Source organism: Pantherophis guttatus, chromosome 18, assembly GCF_059756535.1.
Source record: "Pantherophis guttatus breed Tessera chromosome 18, ASM5975653v1, whole genome shotgun sequence".
Classification (NCBI taxonomy): domain Eukaryota; kingdom Metazoa; phylum Chordata; class Lepidosauria; order Squamata; family Colubridae; genus Pantherophis; species Pantherophis guttatus.
The window spans coordinates 12223702-12249046 of record NC_142080.1 but is presented as its reverse complement, the minus strand read 5'-3'; the positions used below and the strand labels follow the sequence as shown (position 1 = coordinate 12249046).

Genomic DNA, 25345 nt, shown 5'->3' with positions numbered 1-25345 from the left:
CTCCATCTGAGGGTTGATGGATGGCCCAGGCTCCCCCTGTCTCTGTCTCTCTCTCTGCCGCCTCCATTCCCTCCTCCCCCTCGGAGCTCCCAGGTTGCCTTGACTCCTATGCCTCCTCCTCCTCTTCCTCTGATTCGGCTGCTGGAAGGACTGGCAGACAACAGCCCACAACGCAGGGACTAGAAACACGAGAATTCAACTTCTTTTTTTAAAGATTGACCGGATCACCACCCCAAATTGTAGTGTGGTACAAATGCCAGCCCAGCCTTTAAACTTGTATATTTTGTGTTTCCTTAGAAAAATGCCGACTCCCTGCGTGAATGGACCTTTGAGGAAAACTGGGCCACGCTGGACTCCGATCAAGGTACGGTGCTTTCCCATCAGTGTATTTATCCGTGTAGTAAGGATGTAGTACAGATAGTCCTCAACATATGACCTCAACGGAGCCCAAACGTTCTGTTGTTGAGACATTTGTTAAGTGAGTTTTGTGCTGTTTTAGCAATAGCATTAGCCCTTAGACTTATATACCGCTTCACAGTGCTTTCCAGCCCTCTCTAAGCAGTTGACAGAGTCAGCCTCTTGCCCCCAACAATCTGGGTCCTCATTTTATCCACCTCGGAAGGACAGAAGGCTGAGTCAACTTTGAGCCAGTCAGGATCGAACCACTGGCAGTGGACAGAATTAGCCTGCAATCCTGCATTCTAACAGGAAGGGAGGGAGGGAGGGAGGGAGGGAGGGAGGGAGGGAGGGAGGGAGGAAGGAAGGAAGGAAGGAAGGAAGGAAGGAAGGAAGGAAGGAAGGAAGGAAGGAAGGAAGGACAGTAGCAATAGCACTTAGACTTATATAGTGCTTCAAGGTGCTTTTACAGCCCTCTCTAAGCGGTTGACAGAGTCAGCCTCTTACCCCCAACAATCTGGGTCCTCATTTTACCCACCTCGGAAGGACAGAAGGCTGAGTCGACCTTGAGCCGATCAGGATTGAACTCTGGCAGTAGACAGAGTTAGCTTGCAATACTGCATTCTAACAGGAAGGGAGGGAGGGAGGGAGGGAGGGAGGAAGGAAGGAAGGAAGGAGGAACGGAAGGAAGGAAAGAAAGAAGAAGAAAAGAAACAATAGCAATAGCACTTAGACTTATATACTGCTTTATAATGCTTTTACAGCCCTCTCTAAGCAGTTTACAGAGTCAGCCTCTTGCCCCCAACAAACTGGGTCCTCATTTTATCCACCTCAGAGGGATGGAAGGCTGAGTCAACCTTGAACCAGTCAGGATTGAACCACTGGCAATGGGCAGAAATAGCCTGCAATCCTGCATTCTAACAGACAGGAAGGAAGGAAGGAAGGAAGGAAGGAAGGAAGGAAGGAAGGAAGGAAGGAAGGAAGGAAGGAAGGAAGGAAGGACAATAGCAACAGCACTTAAGAGTTATGTACCGCTTTACAGTGTTTTCCAGCCCTTTCTAAGCCGTTTACAGAATCAGCCTCTTGCCCCCAACAATCCGAGTCCTTATTTTACCAACCTCGGAAGGACGGAAAGTTGAGTCAACCTTGAGCTGGTCAGGATTGAACTGCTGGCAGTGGGCAGATTTAACCTGCAATCCTGCATCCTAAATTGCATCCTAACTGCTGTGCCACCAAGACTTTTCTTGCCACGCTTGTTAAGTGAATTTGGCTTCCCCATTACTGACTTTGTTTGTCAGAAGATCATAAACGCTGATCACGTGACCCCGGGGTACTGCAAGGCGTCATAAATTCGAGTCAGTTGCCAAGTGACTGGACTTTGATGACATGACCCTGGGGAGGCTGCAACAGTAATCAGAAAAACGGTCGTAGGTGCCGTTGTAACCTCAGTTACTAAATGAACTGTTGTAACTGGAGGACTACCTGTATTATTATTATCCTTATTATTATTAACTTTTATTCATTAAACATGAAACTCAAGTCAACTGAACATTTAAAAATGTATCACAAATATCATTGACTGGCGCTGATGGTCGATACGGGCTGCTGCCAGCATCCTAGGTATCAACCAGGTATCTTCTTAAAATGTACGTTGTTCCGAGTAGCGCAGTCTTTTGCAGTTCCGCTGGGGTTATTGCAGGAAGCTGCAATTTCATGATGATGATGATGATGATGATGATGTTGCTTTGGACATCAGAGTTCCTGCATGGGAGACAAATTCTTTGGGTGTCTAATCACACACCAAATAAAGCTGTTCTGTTCTGTTCTGTTCTATTCTATTCTATTTTCTCTTCTTTTCCTCTTCTCTTCTATTTCCTCTTCTCTTCTCCTTTTCCATTCTATATATTATTCTATTCTATTCTATTCTATTCTATTCTCTCTTCCTTCTATTCTATTTTCTCTTCTCTTCTATTTTTTCTCTTCTCTTCTCCTTTTCCATTCTATATATTATTCTATTCTGTTCTATTCTCTCTTCTTTCTATTCTATTTTATTCTATTCTATTTTCTCTTCTTTTCCTCTTCTCTTCTATTTCCTCTTCTCTTCTCCTTTTCCATTCTATATATTATTCTATTCTATTCTATTCTATTCTCTCTTCCTTCTATTCTATTTTCTCTTCTCTTCTATTTTTTCTCTTCTCTTCTCCTTTTCCATTCTATATATTATTCTGTTCTGTTCTATTCTCTCTTCTTTCTATTCTATTTTATTCTATTCTATTTTCTCTTCTTTTCTCTTCCATTCTATATATTATTCTATTCTCTTCTCTCTTCTCTTCTCTCTTCTATTTTCTCTTCTCCGTTTCCATTCTATATATTATTCTATTCTATTCTATTCTATTCTATTCTATTCTATTCTATTCTATTCTATTCTATTTTCTCTTCTATTTTTTCTCTTCTCTTCTCCTTTTCCATTCTATATATTATTCTATTCTATTCTCTCTTCTTTTTCTCTTCTTTTCTATTTTCTCTTCTCCTTTTCCATTCTATATATTATTCTATTCTATTTTCTCTTCTTTTTCTCTTCTCTTCTATTTTCTCTTCTCTTCTCCTTTTCCATTCTATATATTATTCTATTCTATTCTATTCTATTCTATTCTATTCTATTCTATTCTATTCTATCTTCTCTTCTCTCTTCTATTTTCTCTTCTCCTTTTCCATTCTATATATTATTCTCTTCTCTTCTCTTCTCTTCTCTTCTCTTCTCTTCTCTTTTCTCTTCTCTTCTCGTTGCCATTGGGCACACTGGGAAGATGTTATTTGATCAAATCTGAAAGCTGGATCAGAGAGCATCAGTCCATCCAATGTGCCTTTGTCCAAGAGCTTCAGACTAGAATACCCATCAATTTCTCTTTTCTTCTTTCTCTTCTAATTCTCTTCTCCTCTCCTCTCCTCTTCTTTATTTCTCTTCTATTCCTCTCTGCCCTGGCTACGCTCGGATGGAGTCAGCAGCCCCCCCAGGCCACTTTCTCTTTCCTTTTCGGATCTGCAGGTCCCAGCAAGACGGAGCTGGCCCGGAAGAAACGAGAAGAGAGGCGCCAGGAAATAGAAGCTCGGCGAGCCGAGAAAAAGGCAGCCAAGGGACCTATGAAGTTGGGGGTCAGGAAATTGGACTGACACTCTGCCCCACGCCCTGTTCTTCTTTCCCCCCCCCCACACCACGTTTGGACAGCTTGATGCCTTCAAAGAGACTGCAAGGAAGAGGCTGGAAGTGTCTGCAACTCTGGTCCCCCAACCCAGTTTTGAAACGGAGTGGGAAATTCGGGGTTCCCTCCATCCGGTCTTGCTCGACGTGGGGACTCACACAGTCAGGCCCACCTGCGCCACACGTTCCTTTGCAACCTGCTGGGCCAATTTCTCTGGTTTCGGATAGTTAAACATGAGACTTCTGGAAGCCTTGGGGTAGGGGGTGGGGAGAGAGGATTGGATCCGTCACACGGTCTCTGTGTGCAAAGAAAATGAGAGTTTTGCACAGGGGCAAAGTACCAGGCGGAAGTGTGCATGGGTGGGTGTGCGTGTGTGCAGGTGATAATCCATGCCTGTTTCATCAGCTGACACGTTAAGCAGAGAAATGAAATATGAATGAAAAGCTGCTCTCACTCTCTCTTGTCTCTTTCTGTCTCTCTTTCTCATTGTCTCTGTCTTTTTGTCTATTTTTCACTCTTTCTCTGTCTTTTTCTCTCTCTCTGTATCTCTGTGTGTCTCTTCCTCAGTCTTTCTTTTTCTTTCTGTCTGTCTGTTTCTCTGCCTTTCTCTTTTTCACACTATCTGTCTTTTTCTCTCTTTCTGTGTCTCTGTGTCTCTTTTCCTCAGTCTTTCTTTTTCTGTCTTTGTCTCTGTCTCTCTGTCTTTTTCTCTATTTTTTACTGTCTTTTTCTCTCTGTCTCTTCCTCAGTCTTTCTCTCTTTCTCTTTCACTCTTTTTCTGTCTCTTGTTTTTTTCTCTCTTTCTTTGTCTCTCTCTCTTCCTCAGTCGTCGTTCTTTCTCTCTCTTTCTCTTTTTCTCTCTTTGTCTCTATCTCTTTTCCTCAGTCTTTCTTTCTCTTTCTCTTTCTGTCTTTGTCTCTGTCTCTCTCTCTTTTTCTCTATTTTTCACTCTCTTTCGCCGTCTGTGTCTCTCTGTCTCCTTCTGTCTTTCTGTGTCTTTTTCTCTCTTTCTCAAGGTCTTTCTTTCTCTGTCTCTCCCTCTCTTTCTGTCCCTGTCTTTCTCTCTCTCCCCTCTCCCGGCAAACCAAACACCTGCCTTTGCTTGGCATGGCAAACTTGGGTTAAACTTGGCTTCATCCTTGGGTGGCTTTTGCCTGCAAAGTGCAGCTGCCTCAGTGTGATAGTTTGCAAATCTGGAAAACGGGTTAATTCTAAGAAGGAAAAAGAGATGCATTTCCTACTCCCCTCCGGCATAAATTTTGCAATTTGGCTGGTTTTCGGCAATCAGGTTGCCGAAGGGGGAGGTATATTTTGGTTTTCTCCCTCAGGGCTACCGAGAATTACGGCTGAGGTGGGGTGGGGAGGAACGAGAATCTCAATCCCTCTCGTGTTTTTTTTTTCTTTTAGTAAAATAGCTTGCGACTTTAGGAGATGGTTTGGCGCAATTATTTTACTGCTTTTACAACCTGATGAAAACAACACACTTGATTCAAAGGTCTGGGCTGAAACCAGGCAAGGAAAAACATCCTCAACCTTCTGTTACTTCTCACGTTACTCCGGAACTATTTCAAGAAAAAAGCCCTTCAGGCAGTTAATGTAATATATATATATATATATATTTTAATGTGCATTCACCCAGAGAGGTTAGACCTCCTCCTGTTTAGGATATGGCTGGAAATAGCTTAGCTTTTTTTTTTTTTTAAAGTAAACATTAAAAGGGTCTTTAAGTGTCCTGACCAAAGGTCCTGACTCCATGACTATTTGTGCAACAAGCAGGACAGGGGAAGAATTGGTGTCAGCAGTGGGATCCACAAAGCAGCAGTTTCGGTTTCCTCCAAGATTCACAGATCTCCTGAGGGGGTAGTGCACGAGGGACACGGATCCACTGTCCCACCGTAGGATTAAGTGCAGCACAGGTGCGGCTTTCCTGCAGCAGACCCGGAATCCAGCTGCTGCCCATCCTTCCTCCCCTCCCTCCCTAGATAGCAACAAGCAGGCGCATCAAACGAGCTGGATGTTCTGTTGCAAACTGGCACCGGCGTACTTGTTTCGCATGTGGTGAGGCTGGGCACCGGCACCCCCGGGGCCCTCCTGTCATGTGGTGCTGGTGCTCCTTGGGCTGGACGGAAGACTGGAATCCGAGACCTATTGTGGGGGAAAAAAGCGAGATCTTAAAAGAAGGAACCAATCTGGGTTGTAGTATTTTAGAGAAGAAACTCCAACGGAAAGAGAATAACGAGTTGGAAGGGACCTTGGAGGCCTTCTAGTCTAACCCTCTACACAAGCAGGAAACCCTAGACCAGTGATGGCTCATCTTTTTGCCATCGTGTGCCAGGAAGGGGTGGGGTGGGGGAGGTTTGCCCGTGCATGTGCCCACACCCATAATTCTATGTGCCCCGCCACGCACATGTGAGCGCGACCCTCCACTCCTGACACACGATGGCCTGGCAGGCCCATTTTTCTTTCTCACCTGACTCCAGATCCTCTCTATGCATCTGGGGAGGGCGAAAACAGCCTTCCCCACTCCCTCGGAGGCCGGAAGTTGAGAAACGGGCCGTTTCGGGCCTCCGAGGGGGTGGGGAAGCCTGTTTTCACCCTCCCCAGATGCATAGAGAGGATCTGGAGCCAGGGAGAAAGAAAAATGGGCCTTCCCCTGCCCCCCCAGGCCCTCTTCTGGCCAAAAATCAGCTGACAGAGCTGAGCTGGTGTGCCAGGCAATATGTCTCCGTGTGCCACCTGTGGCACGCGTGCCATAGGTTCGCCATCACGGCCCTAGACGATGGCGAACCTATGGCATGAGTGCCTGAAGTGGCGCACGGAGCTATGTCGCCTGGCACGCCTGGCGTCACCTGTTCCTCTTCCGGGTTTCTGGCGCACATGTGCACGCGATGATCAGCTGGCCTTATTGAGCGCGGCAAGTCCCGGAAACTGGAAGAGCTGGCCAGTTGATCGTGTTCATGTGCACCAGAAACCTGGAAGACTAGCTGGCCGGCATGCATGCACGCGCTGGAAACCAGAAGTTCATTTTCAGGTGCACGCATGTGCCCTGGACAGCTCCTCTTCCGGGTTGCGGCCCAGCATGCACGCACTCCCTTTTCAACAGTTGGTGCCGAACAGGTTTGCCATCACTGCCCTAGACCAGGGGTGTCAATCTCGATTTCCTTGAGGGCCACATCAAGGTTGTGTTTGACCTGGGAGGGCTGGGGGCGTGGTGTGGCAGGGGCATGGGCATGGCACGGGACTCGTATCGGGGGCACCTGTGGTGGCCAAGTGCTAAGGCAGGACTTCCCCGAGACCCACCCTCCTCATAATCTCCTCCTTTCCTTTTCCTCTTTTTCCTTCCCTCTTCCTTCTTCCTTCCCCTCTTTCCTTATTTTTCCTTCTTTGCTCTCTTCCCGTCTTCCCTTCTTTTTCTTTCTTTTTCTTTCCTCTTTCCCTTAAGAATAGAATAGAATGGAATGGAATGGAATGGAATGGAATGGAATAATATAGAATGGAAGAAGAGAAGAGAAAATAGAAGAGAAGAGAAAGAGAAGAGAAAATAGAAGAGAAGAGAAAGAGAAGAGAGAATAGAATAGAATAGAATAGAATAGAATAGAATAGAATAGAATAGAATAGAATGAGAGAATGGAATAGGAAATGGAAGGGAAGGGAAGAGGAGAAGAATACAGAAGAGTATACAGAATTAGAAGAGAAGAGAAGAATGGAATGGAATGGAATGGAATGGAATAATATAGAATGGAAGAAGAGAAGAGAAAATAGAAGAGAAGAGAAAGAGAAGAGAAAATAGAAGAGAAGAGAAAGAAGAGAAAATAAAATAGAATAGAATAGAATAGAATAGAATAGAATGAGAGAATGGAATAGGAAATGGAAGGGAAGGGAAGAGAAGAGAAGAATATACAGAAGAGTACAGAATTAGAATAGAATAGAATAGAATAAAATAGAAGAGAAGAATAGAATAGAATAGAATAGAATAGAATAGAATAGAATAGAATAGAATTCTTTATTGGCCAAGTGTGATTGGACACACAAGGAATTTGTCTTTGGTGCATATGCTCTCAGCGTACATAAAAAGAAAAGATAAATTTGTCAAGAATCATAAGGTACAACACTTAATGATAGTCATAGGATACAAATAAGCAATCAGGAAACAATATCAATATAAATTGTAAGGATCCAAGCAACAAAGTTATAGTCATACAGTCATATGTGGGAGGAGATGGGTGATAGGAACGATGAGATTAATAGTAGTGCAGACTTAGTGAATAGTTTGACAGTGTTGAGGGAATTATTTGTTGAGCAGAGTGATGGCGTTCGGGAAAAAACTGTCCTTGTGTCTAGTTGTTCTGGTGTGCAGTGCTCTATAGCGTCGTTTTGAGGGTAGGAGTTGAAACAGTTTATGTCCAGGATGCGAGGAGTCTGTAAATATTTTCCCAGCCCTCTTTTTGACTCGTACAGTATACAGGTCCTCCATGGAAGGCAGGTTGGTAGCCATGGTGTTTTCTGCAGTTCTAATGATCCTGTGAAGTCCGTGTCTGTCTTGTAGGGTTGCAGAACCAAACCAGACAGTTACGGAGGTGCAGATGACAGACTCCATCATTCCTCTGTAGAATCCTGTCCCTTCTTGGATGCTCAAATGCAAAAGGGGAAGAAACATTTCTCCTTTTGTTTTTAGCTTGTTTTGATAGTCCTCTGCCAGCAAAAATGGACCTGGGGAGGGGGGGACTGTGTGCAGCTCCCCCGTGCCACTTTCTTGGTCTGGACAGCCTCCTGCAGCCCTCTGCCAGCAAAAACAGAGCCCGGGGGGGGCCACATACGGCCCCCCAAACTCCCTTTTCATTGGCAGAGACAAAGAGGGTCGGTCCAGGCCTGTTTCCAGGCCGGCACTGTGGTCCAGATCTAAGCACCCCAAGGTCTTGGGCCTTGAGATTGATACCCCTGGCAAGACATTCCCAATTCCTGTAATCCCTCAAATGCTAGAATATCTGCTCTCATGTCACCCCTAGTCCTTCTCTTCACTAGACCGGCTATGCCCAGTTCCTGCAACTGTTCATCGTCTGTTTTGGCCTCCATCATTATCCTGGTTGCTCTTCTCTGCACCCTTTCCAGAATCTCCACCTCTTTTCTATATTGTGATGACCAAAACTGGATGCAGGACTCTAGGTGTGGCCTTACTAAGGCTTTGTAAAGTGACACTAGTAAATCTATGTGTGATCTCGATTCTGTCCCTCTTGTTAATGCAGCCTAGGATTGCGTTGCCTTTTTTTGACAGCTCGGCTCAACCACCTTCAAACGCACTTGGGGCATGTCAAGAAAACCCCACCCCCTGGTTCCGCGCTCCCAGTTTCCATTTTTGCCGTCCCTTACCTCTCCCAGTGACGAAACGGCGGAGAAGAGAGACTGCGGAGACACCGAGGAGTTGTCAGAGATTGAACTGGCTGACTTGAGTCTTACTGTGTGACGAGAAAACAGAGGAGGCAATTAGCAAGAGGCTGCAGGAGACGCTTTTTTCCAAGAGAGGCCCTGGGTGAATTTAGAATAGAAAGAGAAGAGAAGAGAAGAGAAGAGAAGAGAAGAGAAGAGAAGAAAATAGAATAGAATAGAATAGAATAGAATAGAATAGAATAGAATAGGGGAGGGGAGGGGAGGGGAGGGGAGGGGAGAGGAGAGGAGAGAGGAGAGGAGTGGGAATAGAATAGAATAGAATAGAATAGAATAGAATAGAATAATATACAGAATGAGAGAAGAGAAAAGAGATTAGAATAGAATAGAATGGAATGGAATGGAATGGAATGGAATGGAATGGAATGGAATAATATATAGAATGGAAGAAGAGAAGAGAAAGAGAAGAGAAGAGAAAATAGAATAGAATAGAATAATATATAGAATGGAAGAAGAGAAGAGAAGAGAAGAGAAAGAGAAGAGAAGAGAAAATAGAATAGAATAGAATAGAATAATATATAGAATGAGAGAAGAAAAGAGAAGAGAAAAGAGAAGAGAAAGAAAAAAGAGTAGAATAGAATAGAATGGAATGGAATGGAATAATATATAGAATGGAAGAAGAGAAGAGAAAGAGAAGAGAAGAAAAGAAAATAGAATAGAATAGAATAATATATAGAATGAGAAGAGAAGAGAAGAGAAGAGAAAGAGAAGAGAAAATAGAATAGAATAGAATAATATATAGAATGAGAGAAGAGAAGAGAAAAGAGAAGAGAAAGAAAAAAGAATAGAATAGAATAGAATAGAATAGAACAGAACAGAAAGTGGAAGGGACCTTGGAGGTCTTCTAGTCCAGCCCCCTGCTCAAGCAGGAGATCCTATACCATTTCAGATAAGTGGCTGTCTAGTCTCTTTTTAAAAACCTCCAGTGATGGAGCATTCACAGCCTCTAGTAGCAAGCTGTTCCACTGGTTAATTGTCTTCACTGTTAGGAAGTTTCTCCTGAATTCCAGGTTCCTTCTCTCTTTGGTTAGTTTCCATCGTTTCTTGTCTTGCTTTCTGGTGCTTTGGAGAATCATTTGACCCCCTCCTCTTTGTGGCAGCCCCTCAAATACTGGAAGGCTGCTATTCTAATAGCAAATCCTTCATAAAAGTTATTGCATTACATTCTTGATTAAATTATCTTTCCATTGATATATCATTTTATGGTACTACCCCCCCCTAAAAAAAAGTGGTGTTCTTAGCTAGTTTTAGAAAATACACTTTTCCCAAAAGGTTTCCACACTTTTGGCCACTAACTGTAGAAGGGCACTGAAAATAATGACTTAGGATCATTTTTCACGCTTATGACCGCTTCAGTGTCCTTATGGACACCTGATCCAAATTCAGATGCTGGGCAACTGGCTCACATTTATGACAGTCGCCCTGTCCCAGGGTCACGCGATTTTCCTTTTGCAACCTTTCTGACAAGCCAAGGGGGAAGCCAGATTCATTTTGCGACCTTTCTTGCCACCGTTGTTAAGCGAAGCGTTCCGGTTTGTTAGGTTAGTAACACAACCGTGTGACTAACCTAACAAACCGCAACGTTTCGCTTAACAGCGGTGCCAAGAAAGGTCGCAAAATGGGGCAAAACTCACTTAGCAACGGAAATTTTGGGCTCCACTGTGGTCGTAAGTCGAGGACTGCACATATTCCCCACCCCGCTGCTCCAGGACCTCTTAAAAGCCCCTCCACACACATCCCAAGTGGCCCTTGTTTCCCAGGGTGCTTCTTACGTGAGGAAACAGACCCCAAAGGGGTCCCGTTGTGGCCCTCAGGCGATGGCCGCCGCATCTCGGAGAGGCTACTGCAGCGCATTCGGACATCGGCCTCCCGCCTCTTCTCTTCCTGCGCCTGGAAGTAGGGTTAAGAAGTAGGGTGGAGAATAAACAATGTTGGATTGACTGAATTATCTACAGCAGCAGTTTAAGAAACACCCAATTTTTGCATGCGGAATAAACCATAATTTTAAGACCGATCAATCACAATAGACCTGGAAGGGACCTTGGAGGTCTTCTAGTCCAGCCCCCTGCTCAAGCAGGAAACCCTATACAATTTGGGACAAGTGGCTGTCCTTAAAAGCCTCCACTGATGGAGCATCCACAATTTCTGGTGGCAAGTTGTTCCACTGGTTAATTGTCCTCACTGTTAGAAAATTTCTCCTTAATTCCAGGTTGAATCTCTCTTGGATTAGTTTCCATCCATTGTTTCTTGTCTGTCCTTCTGGTGCTTTGGAAAATAGCTGGACCCCCTCCTCTTTGTGGCAGCCCCTCAAATACTGGAATCCTGCTATCATGTCACCCCTAATTCTTCTTTTCTCTAGACTAGCCAGACCCAATTCCTGCAACCGTTCTTCATATGTTTTGGTCTCCGGGCCTTTAATAATCTTAGTCGCTCTTCTTTGCACTTTTTTTTCCCAAACTCTCAACAACTTTTTGTAACGTGGGGACCAAAACTGGATGCAGTATTCCAGGCAGTGGTGAAATCCTCCGTGGGTTGCCACCAGTGGCAAACACATGTGTGCATGCAGTGTGCACCAAATGCACGCTGCACACGGAAAAAGGAGCCGTTTGAAGGTAAGTACAACAGCGAGGGGGGAAACAGCTGTGCCGCGCGATTTAGGAATATAAATCCCGCGGCACAGCTGATCGTCGGAAAGCTGTTTTTTTAATACTGAATCGGTAGTTTTTATTACTACGTAGCATTTCACCCCCGATTCCAGATGTGGCCTTACCAAGGTTTTATAAAGCAGTACTAATACTTCGGGTGATTTTGATTCGATGCCTAATGGGGCGTAGATCGTAACGGGGCAGCATTTCCTTTTGCTGGGGCTGCAAAGCTGAAGAATTGCAGGCTGGGTTTGCCTCTTTCCAACCAAACCATCATTTGGCCCATCGTGGGTTTGGCTGTCAATCATGGTCCTAGACCAGCTGTTCTCAAATATTTTGGACTTGGGGGGGGGACCTCTTTGCATTCTTTAAAACGATGGGAGGATCCCCAAAAGCGTTGGTTCGTTTTATCTATTGATATTTATTGTATTAGAAATAGAAACTGAGATGTTTTAAAAATGTTTATCTGACTTTGGGGGTGCCCAGGAGCCCCCAAACCACACTTTGAAGAGCACCGGCCTAGGCGATTATAATATAATATATTTATAATAAACTGTGGCTTGTGTATTACAGCTATTGGTTTCGCCTCTGGCATTCAGTCAGGAGGGCACAAAACATGATTTATGTTTTTTGTGGCGCCCCTAGATTTCCCATAATGTGGGGGCCAAACTTTGCAAGCCCTTTGCTTCCATGGGTGGGGCTGTTTTAACAGGCAAATGGCACCTACAGTTGCACAGCTGCACTTATTCTGGTTTCCCACACACCAACCATCACAGTCAAACGTGAGCTGACTCGTGTTGTGGCTTGGCGCAACACACCCTGACTGAACCACTGGATCAGCTGCCTGATCCGACGGGGAGGGAGGCTGGTGAGAGATTGGGAGAAGGGAGAAATCAGCCGTGTCATGCCCCCGTCGGAGCCTGAATCTGGGGAGGCTGACGGAGATTGAGGGGGAATCTTCATTGGCTTGGGAGGAAAATGGGGAGGAGCAGGGGCAGTCAGGCCAGGGCCTTTCAGGATCGGGACGGCTTGTAGGCAGGGAGGAATAGGGGCAGGATGAAAATGAGAGACAGAGCTCAGGTGAGGAGCAAGGACCATCCCCTCCTGATCCTCGAGCACGGAGAGTGGAGAGAAGACGGGAACAGCGTAGACTAACCCGGGTACTCAGGAGGAGAGCGCCCCCAGTGGTGAAATCTAAAATTTGTTGCTACCGGTTCTGTGGGTGTGCCTTGGTGGTGGTGGGGTAATGTGACTGGGTGGGCGTGGCCAATTAAAAAAAAAGTTTTTTAAAACCATTTTTTCTACAACCTCTTCTAAAACCCTTTTTAAAAAGCCTCTGCCGATCAGGCAACTCAGCTTGGATCGTCAGAGGCATTTAAAAGAAAAAAGGGTTTTTTTTCTTTTAAAAGCCTTTGACGATCCCAGCTGAGCCGCACGATCATCAGAGGCTTTTTTTTTTTTTTTTACTTTTAAAAGCATTTTTTCTACAACCTCTTCGGCCAAAAAAATGCTTTTAAAAGTAAAAAAATAAAATAAAATGCTCAGCTGGGCATGGGGGGGGCAGGGATTTTTGCTACCGGTTCTCCGAACCACCCACCTCCATCGCTACCGGATCAGGTGATCCGGTCCGAACAGGGAGCATTTCACCCCAAGCGCCCCGCTCCTCTTCACAAGGCACACCTGGGGACTGAGACTTAAGGAGACACTGTGGGGAGGGGCATTCATTGGGAAGAAACACTGAATTCCTGGAGTGTTGAGTGCCGACGTTTGAACTTTCCTGGATTGCTTGCATTCTTTCTGGATTTCTTGCTTTGCAGCCGCGATGCTCACAGCATTGGGATGGACTATTTGCATCCAGAGGCTGCTTGAGGTTTGTGTGTGTGTCATCACTTTGCTCTGGGACTTGCCAGAAACGTGGGAGCATTTGGGGAAATTTGGAGCAATAAAGGGGCGGTTTGAACTGCCAGCTGCCTGTGTTACACCTTTGTGCCTTGTCATCACACTTGTGGTCCCCAACCTTTCCAGCTTTGGGGACCAACCATGGATGGAGAGGATATGGTTCCGTGTGAGCGGCAGGTGAAAATGTGCACCTGCCCTTGCATGGACCGGTTCCAAATGGGCCACAGCCCAGTACTGGCCCATGGGTTGGGGATCCCTGATGCAAAGGGTAGCAGAACCGCTTTTACTCACCAAGTGTAGATCCTGTAGTTGATGCTGCTTTTCGCTCGGTCCGACGTGGACCAGGTGATTGAAGTTACTCGGGGAAGAGATGAGCCTGGCACGGAGACTGGGGTTATGCATCATCTCTCTGTGAGGGACAGAGGAGGGGCAGCGCCTAGCACGGGGCACCCTGCTCAGAGGTGCCAGCCAGCTGGCAGCAGATCAAAGCCACACAACTCCCTGAGATACTTCCTGGCTGGGTTCACACAACCATCTTAACTTGCTCCCTCCATCTATCTTCCGGCACAACTTATGACGGCGCTCGGGACTAGAATTTCCATTGGTAAGCGATGCAGAATTATTTCTTTATTTAGCATACCGGTAGTCCTCAATTTAGGACAACTAAATCCCAAAATGTCTGCTGACGAATGAGACGGTTAAGTGAATTTGGTCCCATTTTACGACCTTCCTCGTCGCAATTGTTAAGTGAAGCACCGCTATTGTGAAGTTGGTAACACGGTTATGAAGTGAATCTGGTTTCCCCATTGACTTTGCTTGTCAGAAGGTCGGAAAAGGGGATCAAGTGACAACCGCCCCCCCCCCGGGACACTGATACTGTCACAAGTACATGCCAGTTGCCAAGCATCTGAATTTTTTGGTCACGTGACCATGGGGATGTTGCAACGGCCGTTAAGTGTGGAGAAATGGTCATAAGCAGGGGTGGGCTTCAAATTTTTTTTTGCAAGGGGTTCTCTGCCTGGTTGCTGGGTGGGCGTGGCCATGGTGGGTGTGGCCTAGTCGGCCTTCTGCATCATGGTGGTGGTGGGGGGCATTTTTGCCCTCCCCAGGCTCCAGGAGGCTTTCTCTGAGCCTCCGGGAGGACGAAAATGGCCTCCCCAGGCTCTTGAGGCCCTCTGGGGCCTGTTTTTGGCCTTCCTGAAATTCCGGTAGGCCTGTTTTTCACCCTCCCCGAGCCTCCGCGCGCGCCCTGCACTTCCCTGCATTTAAAAGGGGCCGCGTGGGGACTCCTGGGAGGGGGGGGCAGGGTGGGCGGGGCCAGCCAGGAGTGGGATTTGGGGATTCTCCGAGCTGCACAGAATCTTAGCTAGAGGTTCTCCCGAACCCCCAGCAGCCTATCCCTGGTCATAAGTCCCTTTTTTCAGTGCCATTGTAACTGAGCAGTAAATAATCTCTTGTTAAGTCGAGGACTACCCGGGAAGCAATATTTGTGGTAAGCTAGAGAGTCGCCTTGTGGTGAAATGGGTGGCGAACAAATTTAATAAATAATAAATAAGAATAAAGATATCCAGCCATTTGGATTTGCATAATATGCTGAGCCACATCAAAATTAACCAGGATTTCAATTAACCAAAAGTGGAAACTTTTCGCTAATTGAGGTAAAATGAAAACGGCACCGGATTTTGCGACAGCTTGTGTAACTTCTGATTAGCGGCGGTCAGAAAATCCCCGGGCTGCCCCTCTCTGATCAGCCTCACCTCCTCTGATGTTGCCGCTCCTCCTCGGAGATCCGGAAAGAGAAGCACCGCTTGTGTCTAGTCCTCATGAGGTACCGCCGGCTGTTATCAGTGGTCTGGGGGATTTCGAATTCATCCTGGTCTGGAGAAGGACAGGAAATTCAGGCTCCTCACATCAAATTTAGATTTGCACAGTGCACTGATGTTAGCGAGACTGGTTTAATTAAGAGAATAACAGAGTCGGAAGGGACCTTGGAGGTCATCTAGTCCAACCCCCAGCCCAAGCAGGAGACCCTACACCATTTCTGACCAATGGCAGCCCAGTCTCTTCTTGAAAGCCTCCAATGATGAAGCTCCCACAACATCTGAAGGCAACTTCTGTTCCATGGGTTCATTGTTCTCACTGTCAGGAAATTTCTCCTTATTTCTAGGTTGAATCTCTCCTTGTTCAGTTTCCATCCATTATTCCTTCTCTGGCCTTCAGGTGCTTTGGAGAATAGCTTGACCCCCCTTCCTCCTCTCTGGGGCAGCCCCTCAAATACTGGAAGATGCTCTCATGTCTCCCCTGGTCCTTCTCTTCTCCAGACCAGCCATGCCCAGTTCCTGCAACCGTTCATTGTATGTTTGAGCCCCCAGTCCCCTCATCATCCTGGTTGCTCTTCTCTGCACTTTTTCTTAGAGTCTCCACATCTTTTTTTTATAGTGTGGTGACCAAAACTGGATGCAGGACTCTAGGTGTGGCCTCACTTTATAGAGTGGGATTAGGACCTCTTGGCTAGTTGGTTAGTCTCAGATGCAGCACAATCTTAATAAACCTGTGCTTTATTGCAATTTTAATGTGAATTTTAAATTTATAAATACAGGTGGTCCTTGACTTCTGATCACAGTTGAGCCCAAAATTTCTGCTGCTAAGTGAGACATTGTTTAAGTGAGTTTTGCCCCATTTTAGGACCTTTCTTGTCGTAGTTGTTAAGCGAATCAGTGCAGTTGATAATTTAGACACCCGGTTGTTAAGTGAATCTGGCATCTCTGTTGACTTTGCTTGCCAGAAGGTCGCAAAAGGGAATCACATGAACTTGAGACACAGCAACCGTCATAAATATGAATCACTTGCCAAGCATCTGAATTTTGATCACATGACCCTGGGGATGCTGCAATGGTCATAAGTGTGAAAAACGGTCATAAGTCACCTTTTTCAGTGCCCTTGTAACTTTGAACTATCACCGAATGAAGTATTGTAAGTCGAGGACTATCTGTATATATCAGTGGTGAAATCCAAATTTTTTTACTACCGCTTCTGTGGGTGTGGCAGGGGAAGGATACTGCAAAATCTCCATTCCCACCCCACTTCTGGGGGAAGGATACTGCAAAATCTCCATTCCCACCCCACTCCGGGGGAAGGATACTGCAAAATCACCACTCCCTCCCTACTCCTAGGGGAAGAATACTGCAAAATCTCCATTCCCACCCCACTCTGGGGCCAGCCAGAGGTGGCATTTGCTGGTTCTCCGAACTACTCACAATTTCCGCTACCGGTTCTCCAAAACCTGTCACAACCTGCTGGATTTCATCTCTGAGATATACATATATATATATATTCCGAGGTGGGTATGTATGTATGTATGTATGTATGTATGTATGTATGTATGTTTATGTATATATATTCATTCTAGTTTCATTTTAATATATTTTTCTGGTTTCATTTTAATATAAGAGATGGATAGCAAGCAAATTTAATAAATAAATAAATCAATCTGCGGATCCACAAAATAATTGCATTTAGACCAAGGTCAGATTGTTGTGTGCGAACGCACCTCCTATTCCCTCTGCAAAGTCCTGGGTCTCGCGCTTTTACCTGCTTGGCATCCCCTCCTTACCTGCGCCTTTGTTCCTGAGGTAGGTCAGCCGGACTTTTTCGCTGCCAAAGGTGCACAACGAGCCTTCGGGATTCAGTGCGCGCACCTGAACGAAGGAGACAGGGATGAGCCACTGTGGTCCAGTGGTTAGAGTGCAGTACGGCAGGCTACTTCTGCTGACTGCCGGCTGCCTGCAATTTGGCAGATCGCATCTCACCAGGCTCAAGTTTGACTCAGCCTTCTGTCCTTCCCAGTTGGGTAAAATGAGGACCCAGATTGTTGGGGGCAAGAGGCTGACTCTGTAAACCGCTTAAAGAGAGCTGTAAAGCACTGTGAAGCGGTATATAAGTCTTAAGTGCTATTGCTATGCTATGCTATTCTTGCTGGAGTAGCACAGAAGGCAGATTGCAGTATCGACTCTGCCCCACAGCCTAGAGTTCAATCCTGACCGGCTGAATAAATAAATAAATAAATAAATAATTTTATTTCTATACCGCCCTTCTCCCGAAGGACTCAGGGCGGTGTACAGCCAATTTAAAAACACAACACACAACAATAATTAAAAATTAAAATAATTACATAGATTTGGCCGATTTAAAACCCCAAACATTTAAAATACCCCAATTAAAATTATTAAGTTGATAGCCCTGCCTGGCGGAACAACAGGGTCTTCAGGTTGACTCAACCTTCCATCCTTCTGAGGTTGGTAAAATGAAGACCCAGATTTTTTGCCGGGGGGGGGGGGGGGGGCAATAGGCTGACTCTGTAAACCATTTCGAGAGGACTGTGAAGCAGAATATGAGTCTGCTATTGCTATTCCTTCCTTCCTTCCTCCCAATTCATCTCTCATTCATGTTTTCTTCTACCTAATTCCTTCCTTCCTTCCTTCCTTCCTTCCTTCCTTCCTTCCTTCCTTCCTGTTAGAATGCAGCATTGCAGGCTATCTCTGCCTACTGCCAGCAGTTCGATCCTGATCGACTCAAGGTCGACTCAGCCTTCCATCCTACCGAGGTGGTTAAAATGAGGACCCAGATTGTTGGGGGCAAGAGGCTGACTGTAAACCGCTTAGAGAGGGCTGTAAAAGCACCATGAAGCGCTATATAAGTCTAAGAGCTATTGCTATTGCTCTCAATGGCTGAATCCTAAACCCACAATGAGCAAACTGCTCTTCTGTTATACCTTCAACATCAAGATAGACACAGGACTACACAAACACACATGCACACTAACACCACACACACACAAACATCCCCCCCCCTCCCACGGAGGACAACATCCTTTCCTATCGCAAGCAAGCCAACCCCTCCTTCCTCTACAGCAGCCCAAAGAGAAAATATTTGGGGGTGTATCGCTTGCCGGCACATCCTTCGAGACACCCCACCTGTTCCCAGGTACACACCGAGTCCCCTGGCCTTAGAAGAAGCAGGACTGGGTACGACAACAGGTTGTATGTACCCTGTCGGCACCATCTTCACTTCACTTCCTCGAGTTACAACCATTCTTTCACTGACAGTTGGAAGATACAACAGTGGGGGACTTATGACTGTTTTTCACATTTAACGACCATTGCAGCATCCCCAGGGTCTTGGGTACAAAATTCAGACGCCCGCAACTGACTCATACAGTATTTATGACAGTTGCAAAATCCCAGGGTCACGTGATCCTCTTTTGCGACCTTCTGACAAGCAAAGTCAGCGGGGAAGCCAGACTCATTTAACGACTGTGTTACTAACCTAGCAGCTGCAGTGATTCTCTTTTAACAACTAGGAAGAAAAGTCGTCAAACAAGGCACAACTCACTTAACAAACTGTCTCGCTTAGCCACAGAAAGTTGTCAGAAGGTCGTAAAAAGGGGAATCACGTGATAACCCCTCCCCCCCTCCCCCCCGGGACGCTGCGACTGTTATAAATATGAGCCCATTGCCAAGTGGCTGAATTTTGATCACGGGGATGCTGCAAAGGTCGTAAGTGTGAAAAACGGCCATAAGTCCCTTTCTTCAATGCTGTCGTAACTTCGAGCAGTCACTAAAACAAAGGCTTGTACGTCGAAGACTACCGTACTGCTAAACTCATAGCTTAAAGGCCTGTTGTAGTCCGCCAGCAGCCTGCGGAGCTGGCAGCGGAGTCGGACAGCGAGGAGGCTGAGGAAGAACATGGCCCAGTCCTGGAGGCTGGAGAAGGCCCGGATGAGGGCTCTGCGTCGGAGGCAGAGATGGGGCCAGGGCCATCGGGGAGTGATGCACGGACTCCGGAGCCTCCAGAGGCTGACAGTAGAGAGGCAGAGGAACAGGGGGAGCCTGTTCCTAGTGGACGTATGAGAAGAGCTGCCAGAAGGTAAGAGCAGCTCAAGCAAAGAGGACGACTTGGGAGTAAGGCCAGGAGATGATTAGCCCCTCCCATAAGGTGAGGGCCTTGGTGGTGCAGCAGACTAAGTGCTATTAAGTGGTAGCACTTAGCTGCCAGCTGCCTGCAATTAGTGCGAGTTCAAATCTCACCAGGTTCAAGGTTGACTCAGCCTTCCATCCTTTCAAAGTAGGTAAATTGAGGACCCTGATTGTTATTTATTAAATTTATTATTTATTAAATTTATATGCCGCCCCTCTCCGGAGACTCAGGACGGATTGTGGGGATAATCAGCCAGCTTTGTATAGAACAACACCGCTTAGGGGGGGCCAAAAGCCCTAATAAGCAGGTATATACATAAAAGTATGCAGGCTATTGCTATAATGCATTGTAAGCCGCCCTGAGTCTACGGAGAAGGGCGGCATATAAATTGAATAAATAAATAAATAAATAAATAAATAAATAAATAAATAAGTAAGTAAAGCAAGTAAGTAAGTAAAGTAAGTAAATAAGTAAGTAAAGTAAGTAAGTAAAGTAAGTAAGTAAATAAGTAAGTAAGTAAGTAAAGTAAGTAAAGTAAGTAAGTAAGTAAGTAAAGTAAGTAAGTAAGTAAAGTAAGTAAGTAAATAAGTAAGTAAGTAAAGTAAGTAAGTAAGTAAAGTAAGTAAGTAAGTAAGTCAATAAGTAAGTAAAGTAAGTAAAGTAAGTAAGTAAGTAAAGTAAGTAAGTAAGTAAAGTAAGTAAGTAAGTAAGTAAATAAGTAAGTAAAGTAAGTAAGTAAAGTAAGTAAAGTAAGTAAGTAAGTAAATAAGTAAGTAAAGTAAGTAAGTAAAGTAAGTAAGTAAGTAAGTAAAGTAAGTAAGTAAGTAAAGTAAATAAGTAAGTAAAGTAAGTAAATAAGTAAGTAAAGTAAGTAAGTAAAGTAAGTAAGTAAGTAAAGTAAATAAGTAAGTAAAGTAAGTAAGTAAGTAAGTAAATAAGTAAGTAAATAAGTAAGTAAAGTAAGTAAGTAAAGTAAGTAAAGTAAGTAAGTAAATAAGTAAGTAAAGTAAGTAAGTAAAGTAAGTAAGTAAGTAAAGTAAGTAAGTAAAGTAAGTAAGTAAGTAAAGTAAGTAAGTAAGTAAGTAAATAAGTAAGTAAAGTAAGTAAGTAAAGTAAGTAAAGTAAGTAAGTAAAGTAAGTAAGTAAGTAAAGTAAGTAAGTAAATAAGTAAGTAAAGTAAGTAAGTAAAACAAGTAAGTAAGTAAAGTAAGTAAAGTAAGTAAGTAAGTAAGTAAGTAAAGTAAGTAAGTAAAACAAGTAAGTAAGTAAGTAAAGTAAGTAAAGTAAGTAAGTAAGTAAGTAAGTAAATAAATAAGTAAAGTAAGTAAGTAAATAAGTAAGTAAGTAAAGTAAGTAAAGTAAGTAAGTAAGTAAGTAAGTAAAGTAAGTAAGTAAGTAAGTAAGTAAAGTAAGTAAGTAAATAAGTAAGTAAAGTAAGTAAGTAAGTAAAACAAGTAAGTAAGTAAGTAAGTAAGTAAGTAAAGTAAGTAAGTAAATAAGTAAGTAAAGTAAGTAAGTAAGTAAAACAAGTAAGTAAGTAAGTAAGTAAGTAAGTAAGTAAGTAAGGCTTAAAAGACCAGCAACGGCTTTTGGGCTCTTTGCCGGAAAACAACTGTTGAGAGATTTGCTTCTTGTTTGGCTGTAGTTATTTCTTCTGTTCCTGAACAGTTGCCAAGAGAAGCCTTTGGCAGTTTGCCCAATTATCCCAAGGTCAGAGATAAACTGGAGAATGGTGTTTTGAGGACTTTGCTTTCATTTCACTTGGAATACACTGAGAACGAGTTAATTCTCAGCCGTTTTAAATAAAATCTGTTTGTTTTTTGGAACTGTTTTGCACTTAATATCAACTATGTGGGCCTGGGTCACAACACTACCCATCCTATCAAACTATTTTACGTCCAGGAAGGGAGGCCTTTCGGGTGGGCAGCAGCCTCACACACCGCGGCGTCCATTTTGTGAAAGTGCTCACGGCCGACTGCCAAGCCTGCATCCTAATCGCTGATCCGGCACTTTCCTTTAGTAAAGTTTTAAGATTTTTTTTGGGTGGGGGGGCGTGAGGGATAGAAAGCATGGTGGGCACCTTTTTCAAACAGATGGTCTGAATCCACTCGGCCCTTCGGACATCAAAGATATCTAGGCTGTTTTCGCTGAATACTGACAAATAAGGAGCATTGTAGCCTGAAACGGAAAAGAAGTTAAATGTCAGTTGCGCCAAGTCTACCCCTTATCCCCACAGCTACCTACATCCTCCCGCAACCCTGCTGATTACGCTGCAGTTGGCTTAATGCTGGTTTGCCAAATAAGCCAGGATGGGCTGGGCTTTGTAGCCGAGGGGGCCACGCCGCCTGCATTCATGGACGTCAAATTTTGAATTACAAATATTCTTACTTGGAACCTTGACAGAGCCCAGTGGCACACACAGGTCCCACCAGAAGGGACGGACCCAGGGGTGAAATCTAAAATTTGTTACTACCGGTTCTGTGGGTGTGGCTTGGTGGAGGGTAATGTGACTGCGTGGGCGTGGCCAACTTTTTTTTTTTTTAACTTTTAAAAGCATTTTTTCTACAACCTTAAGAGTTTGCAGAAAAAAAATGCTTTTAGGAGCCTCTGACGATCAGGCAACTCAGCTGGGATCGCCAGAGGCTTTTGTAGGCATTTTTTTTCCTACAACCTCTTCGGCTGAAGAGGTTGCAGAAAAAAATGCTTTGAAAAGCCTCTGACGATCCCACCTGAGCTACGCGATCATCAGAGGCTTTTTTTTTTTTTTACTTTTAAAAGCATTTTTTCCGGCGGAAGAGGTTGTAGAAAAAATGCTTTTAAAAGTAAAAAAAAAACAGCCTCTGATGATCGCGCGGCTCAGCTGGGCATGGGGGGGGGCCACAGGGATTTTTGCTACCGCTTCTCCGAACCACCCGCCGCCATCGCTACCGGATCGCGCGATCCGGTCTGAACCGGGAGCATTTCACCCCTGGAGGGACCACAACACCCATCATCCCCAGCCAAAGCCCCCACCACCACTACCAGCACCCTCTTCCAAATGTGTGACCCACTCACAGCAGCTGAGAGGAGCGGCCGGCCACATCAGCTCCTGGGCACGGCTGCGGTGGCCGTGCATGTCCACGTAGAGTCCAAAACTGCTGAAGCACAAGATGAATTCGCTCAGGCTGACCTCCACGGCTTTTAACGCTTCCATCTGGGCCACGGTGGTTGCCCGGACATTGTCCGCATGGGGCAGACTGACTGGGGACCCTTCGTTGAGCAGAGGGTAGAGGGAGAAGCCGGACGGATAGCCCACGCAGAGCCGGTCCCCTAAAACATCCAGGCACTGGACGTATCCCGGCGCTTGGATCTCCTTGATACGACGGTAGGGCGGGTGCGTGGCGGTCAGCTGGAAGCACAGGACCTGGCGTTTGCAGGCCACGCAGAGCACAGGGGTCGTGCCGCGGCAGATCAGCCCCACGGCCACCGCCTGGCAGCCTTTGGCCTCCACCACCTTGGTTCCTGGCGCTTCGGGAGTCTCCAGCTCTGCCCACGAGAAGATGCGGAGTCCGTGGTTCTTGCCGCAGAGCACGGAGAGCAGCTGAACTTCAGGGGAAACCAGCAGCAGTTGCACCCGCCGGCAGTCGCCCACCCGCAGCACATCTGGAGGGGAGACAAGGGGTCAAGGCTCGTGGTCAGGGGTTGGCAGCTCCGGCCACAACAGCGGAAAATCAGGAGCAGGAAAATTGTGATGTCAACATTAGGAAGAAATACAGCTAGTCCTTGACCTACCATTATTCATTCAGTGACCGAAATTACAACGGGACTGTAAAAAGAGACTGAGGACCGTTGTTCACACTTAGGACCGTTGCAGCTTCCCCACGGTCACATGATCAAAATTTGGCCGCTTGGCATCTGATATTTATCGCCCCAACCCAAGCAGGAGATCCTACACCATTTCTAACAGATGGCAGTCCAGTCTCTTCTTGAAAGCCTCCAGGGATGAAGCTCCCACAACTTCCGAAGGCAACTTCTGTTCCATCAGTTGATTGTTCTCACTGTCAGGAAATTTCTCCTCATTTCTAGATTTAATCTCTCGTTGATCAGTTTCCATCATTGTTCCTTGTCTGGCCTTCGGGTGCTTTGGAGAATAGCTGGACCCCCTTCCTCCTCTCTGTAGCAGCCCCTCAAATATTGGAAGACGTTCTCCTGTTCTCCCCTGGTCCTTCTCTTCACTAGACTAGCCAGGCCCAGTTCCTGCAACTGTTCTTCATATTACAGATTGACAGAGTTGGAAGGGACCTTAGAGGTCATCTAGTCCAACCCCCTTCCCAAGCAGGAGACCTTACACCATTTTTGACAGATGGCAGTCCACTCTCCACTTGGAAGCCTCCAGTGATGAAGCTCCCACAACTTCCGAAGGCAACTTCTGTTCCGCGGGTTGATTGTTCTCACTGTCAGAAAATATCGGGTGCTTTGGAGAATAGCTTGACCTCCTTCCTCCTCTCTGGGGCAGCCCCTCAAATTTTGGAAGGCTGCTATCGTGTCTCCCCTGGTCCTTCTCTTCCCTAGAGTAGCCAGGCCCAGTTCCTGCAATTGTTCATGGTATGTTTGAGCCTCCAGTCCCCTCATCATCCTGGTTGCTCTTCTCTGCACTTTTTCTAGAGTCTCAACCTCTTTTTTATAGTGTGGCGACCAAAACTGGATGCAGGACTCTAGGTGTGTCCTTACTAAGGCTTTATAGAGTGGTAGTAGTACCTCCCTTGATCATGTTGGATACCCATTTGTCTGAAGTGGTGTAGGGCAGAGGTCTTCAAACTTGGCAGCTTTAAGACTTGTGGACTCTGGTGTAGGGTTTCCTGCCTAAGGAGGAGGTTGGACTAGAAGACCTCCAAGGTCCCTTCCAACTCTGCTATTCTATTCTATTTGAATTTGATTGTATCCCTCTGTTAATGCAACTTAGGGTTGCGTTGGCTTTTGTTGATCTTAACAACTCAACAACTGCAATGATTCCCTTAACCATATGGCAAGAGAGTTCGTAAAACAGGGCAAAATTCACTTAACAACTGTCTCGCTTAGCAACAGGAATTTTCAGCTCAAGGCTGGTTGTAAATCAGGAACTCGCTGTACCATGATGCTTCAAAAACACGTGGGACCATTTAGCTGGCTTCCCAAATCAACTGAGCTTCTAGCTTTGCAGAACAAGCCAGTTTCAGAACACAATGCGAATCGAGGTAGTCCTTGACTTAGGAACACAACGGAGCTGAAAAACTTCGCTTGCTAAGCCGGGCGGTTGTTCTAGGGGCTGTGCCTCATTTTACAACCTTTCTTGCCACTGTTGTTAAGCGAATCCTGTGTTTGTAAGCGAATCCGGATTTTCCCATTGGCTTTGCTTGTCAGAAGCCGGCTGGGAAAGTTAACAAATGAGGATCCCGAGATATATGCCAAGTGCCCGAATTTTGATCACGTGACCTTAGGGAATGCTTCAACGGTCGTAAGGGTGTTCAATGGTCGTAACTCACTTTTTTCAGTGCTGTTGTAACTTCGAACGGTCACTAAATGAGACACACAGAGAGAAACAGAGACGGAGAGAGACAAAGAGAAAGAGAGAGACACAGAGACAGAAAGAGAAAGAGAGAGAAAAAGAGAGACACAGAGAGACAGAGAGAGAAAGAAAGAGACAGAGAGAAAAAGAAAGAGACAGAGAAAGACAGAAAGAAAGAAAGAGGAAAAGTGAGACAGAGAAAGAGAGACAGAAAGAGAAAGAAATAGGAGAGAGAGAGAAAAAAAGAGAGACAGACACACACA

At 45.5% G+C, this 25345-nt stretch overlaps 2 protein-coding genes across 2 annotated transcripts in view; one reads left to right on the top strand and one right to left on the bottom strand.

Moving 5' to 3' along the window:
* Positions 1-5016, top strand: part of SCYL1 (SCY1 like pseudokinase 1) — a 39171-nt gene extending 34155 nt beyond the window's left edge. The window contains exons 17-18 of the mRNA XM_060682599.2: positions 298-364; positions 3443-5016. Of these exons, the coding sequence (XP_060538582.2) occupies positions 298-364; positions 3443-3567 (192 nt within the window). The 3' untranslated portion in view covers positions 3568-5016. The remainder of the gene's footprint in view (positions 1-297; positions 365-3442) is intronic.
* A 175-nt stretch (positions 5017-5191) lies between these two features.
* The window catches only part of CDC42BPG (CDC42 binding protein kinase gamma), a 102794-nt gene continuing 82640 nt past the window's right edge, over positions 5192-25345 (bottom strand). The window contains exons 30-37 of the mRNA XM_060691855.2: positions 22613-23200; positions 21639-21736; positions 17196-17280; positions 15340-15460; positions 13874-13991; positions 10811-10928; positions 8964-9049; positions 5192-5741 (exon numbers count right to left, since the gene is read on the bottom strand). Of these exons, the coding sequence (XP_060547838.2) occupies positions 5691-5741; positions 8964-9049; positions 10811-10928; positions 13874-13991; positions 15340-15460; positions 17196-17280; positions 21639-21736; positions 22613-23200 (1265 nt within the window). The 3' untranslated portion in view covers positions 5192-5690. The remainder of the gene's footprint in view (positions 5742-8963; positions 9050-10810; positions 10929-13873; positions 13992-15339; positions 15461-17195; positions 17281-21638; positions 21737-22612; positions 23201-25345) is intronic.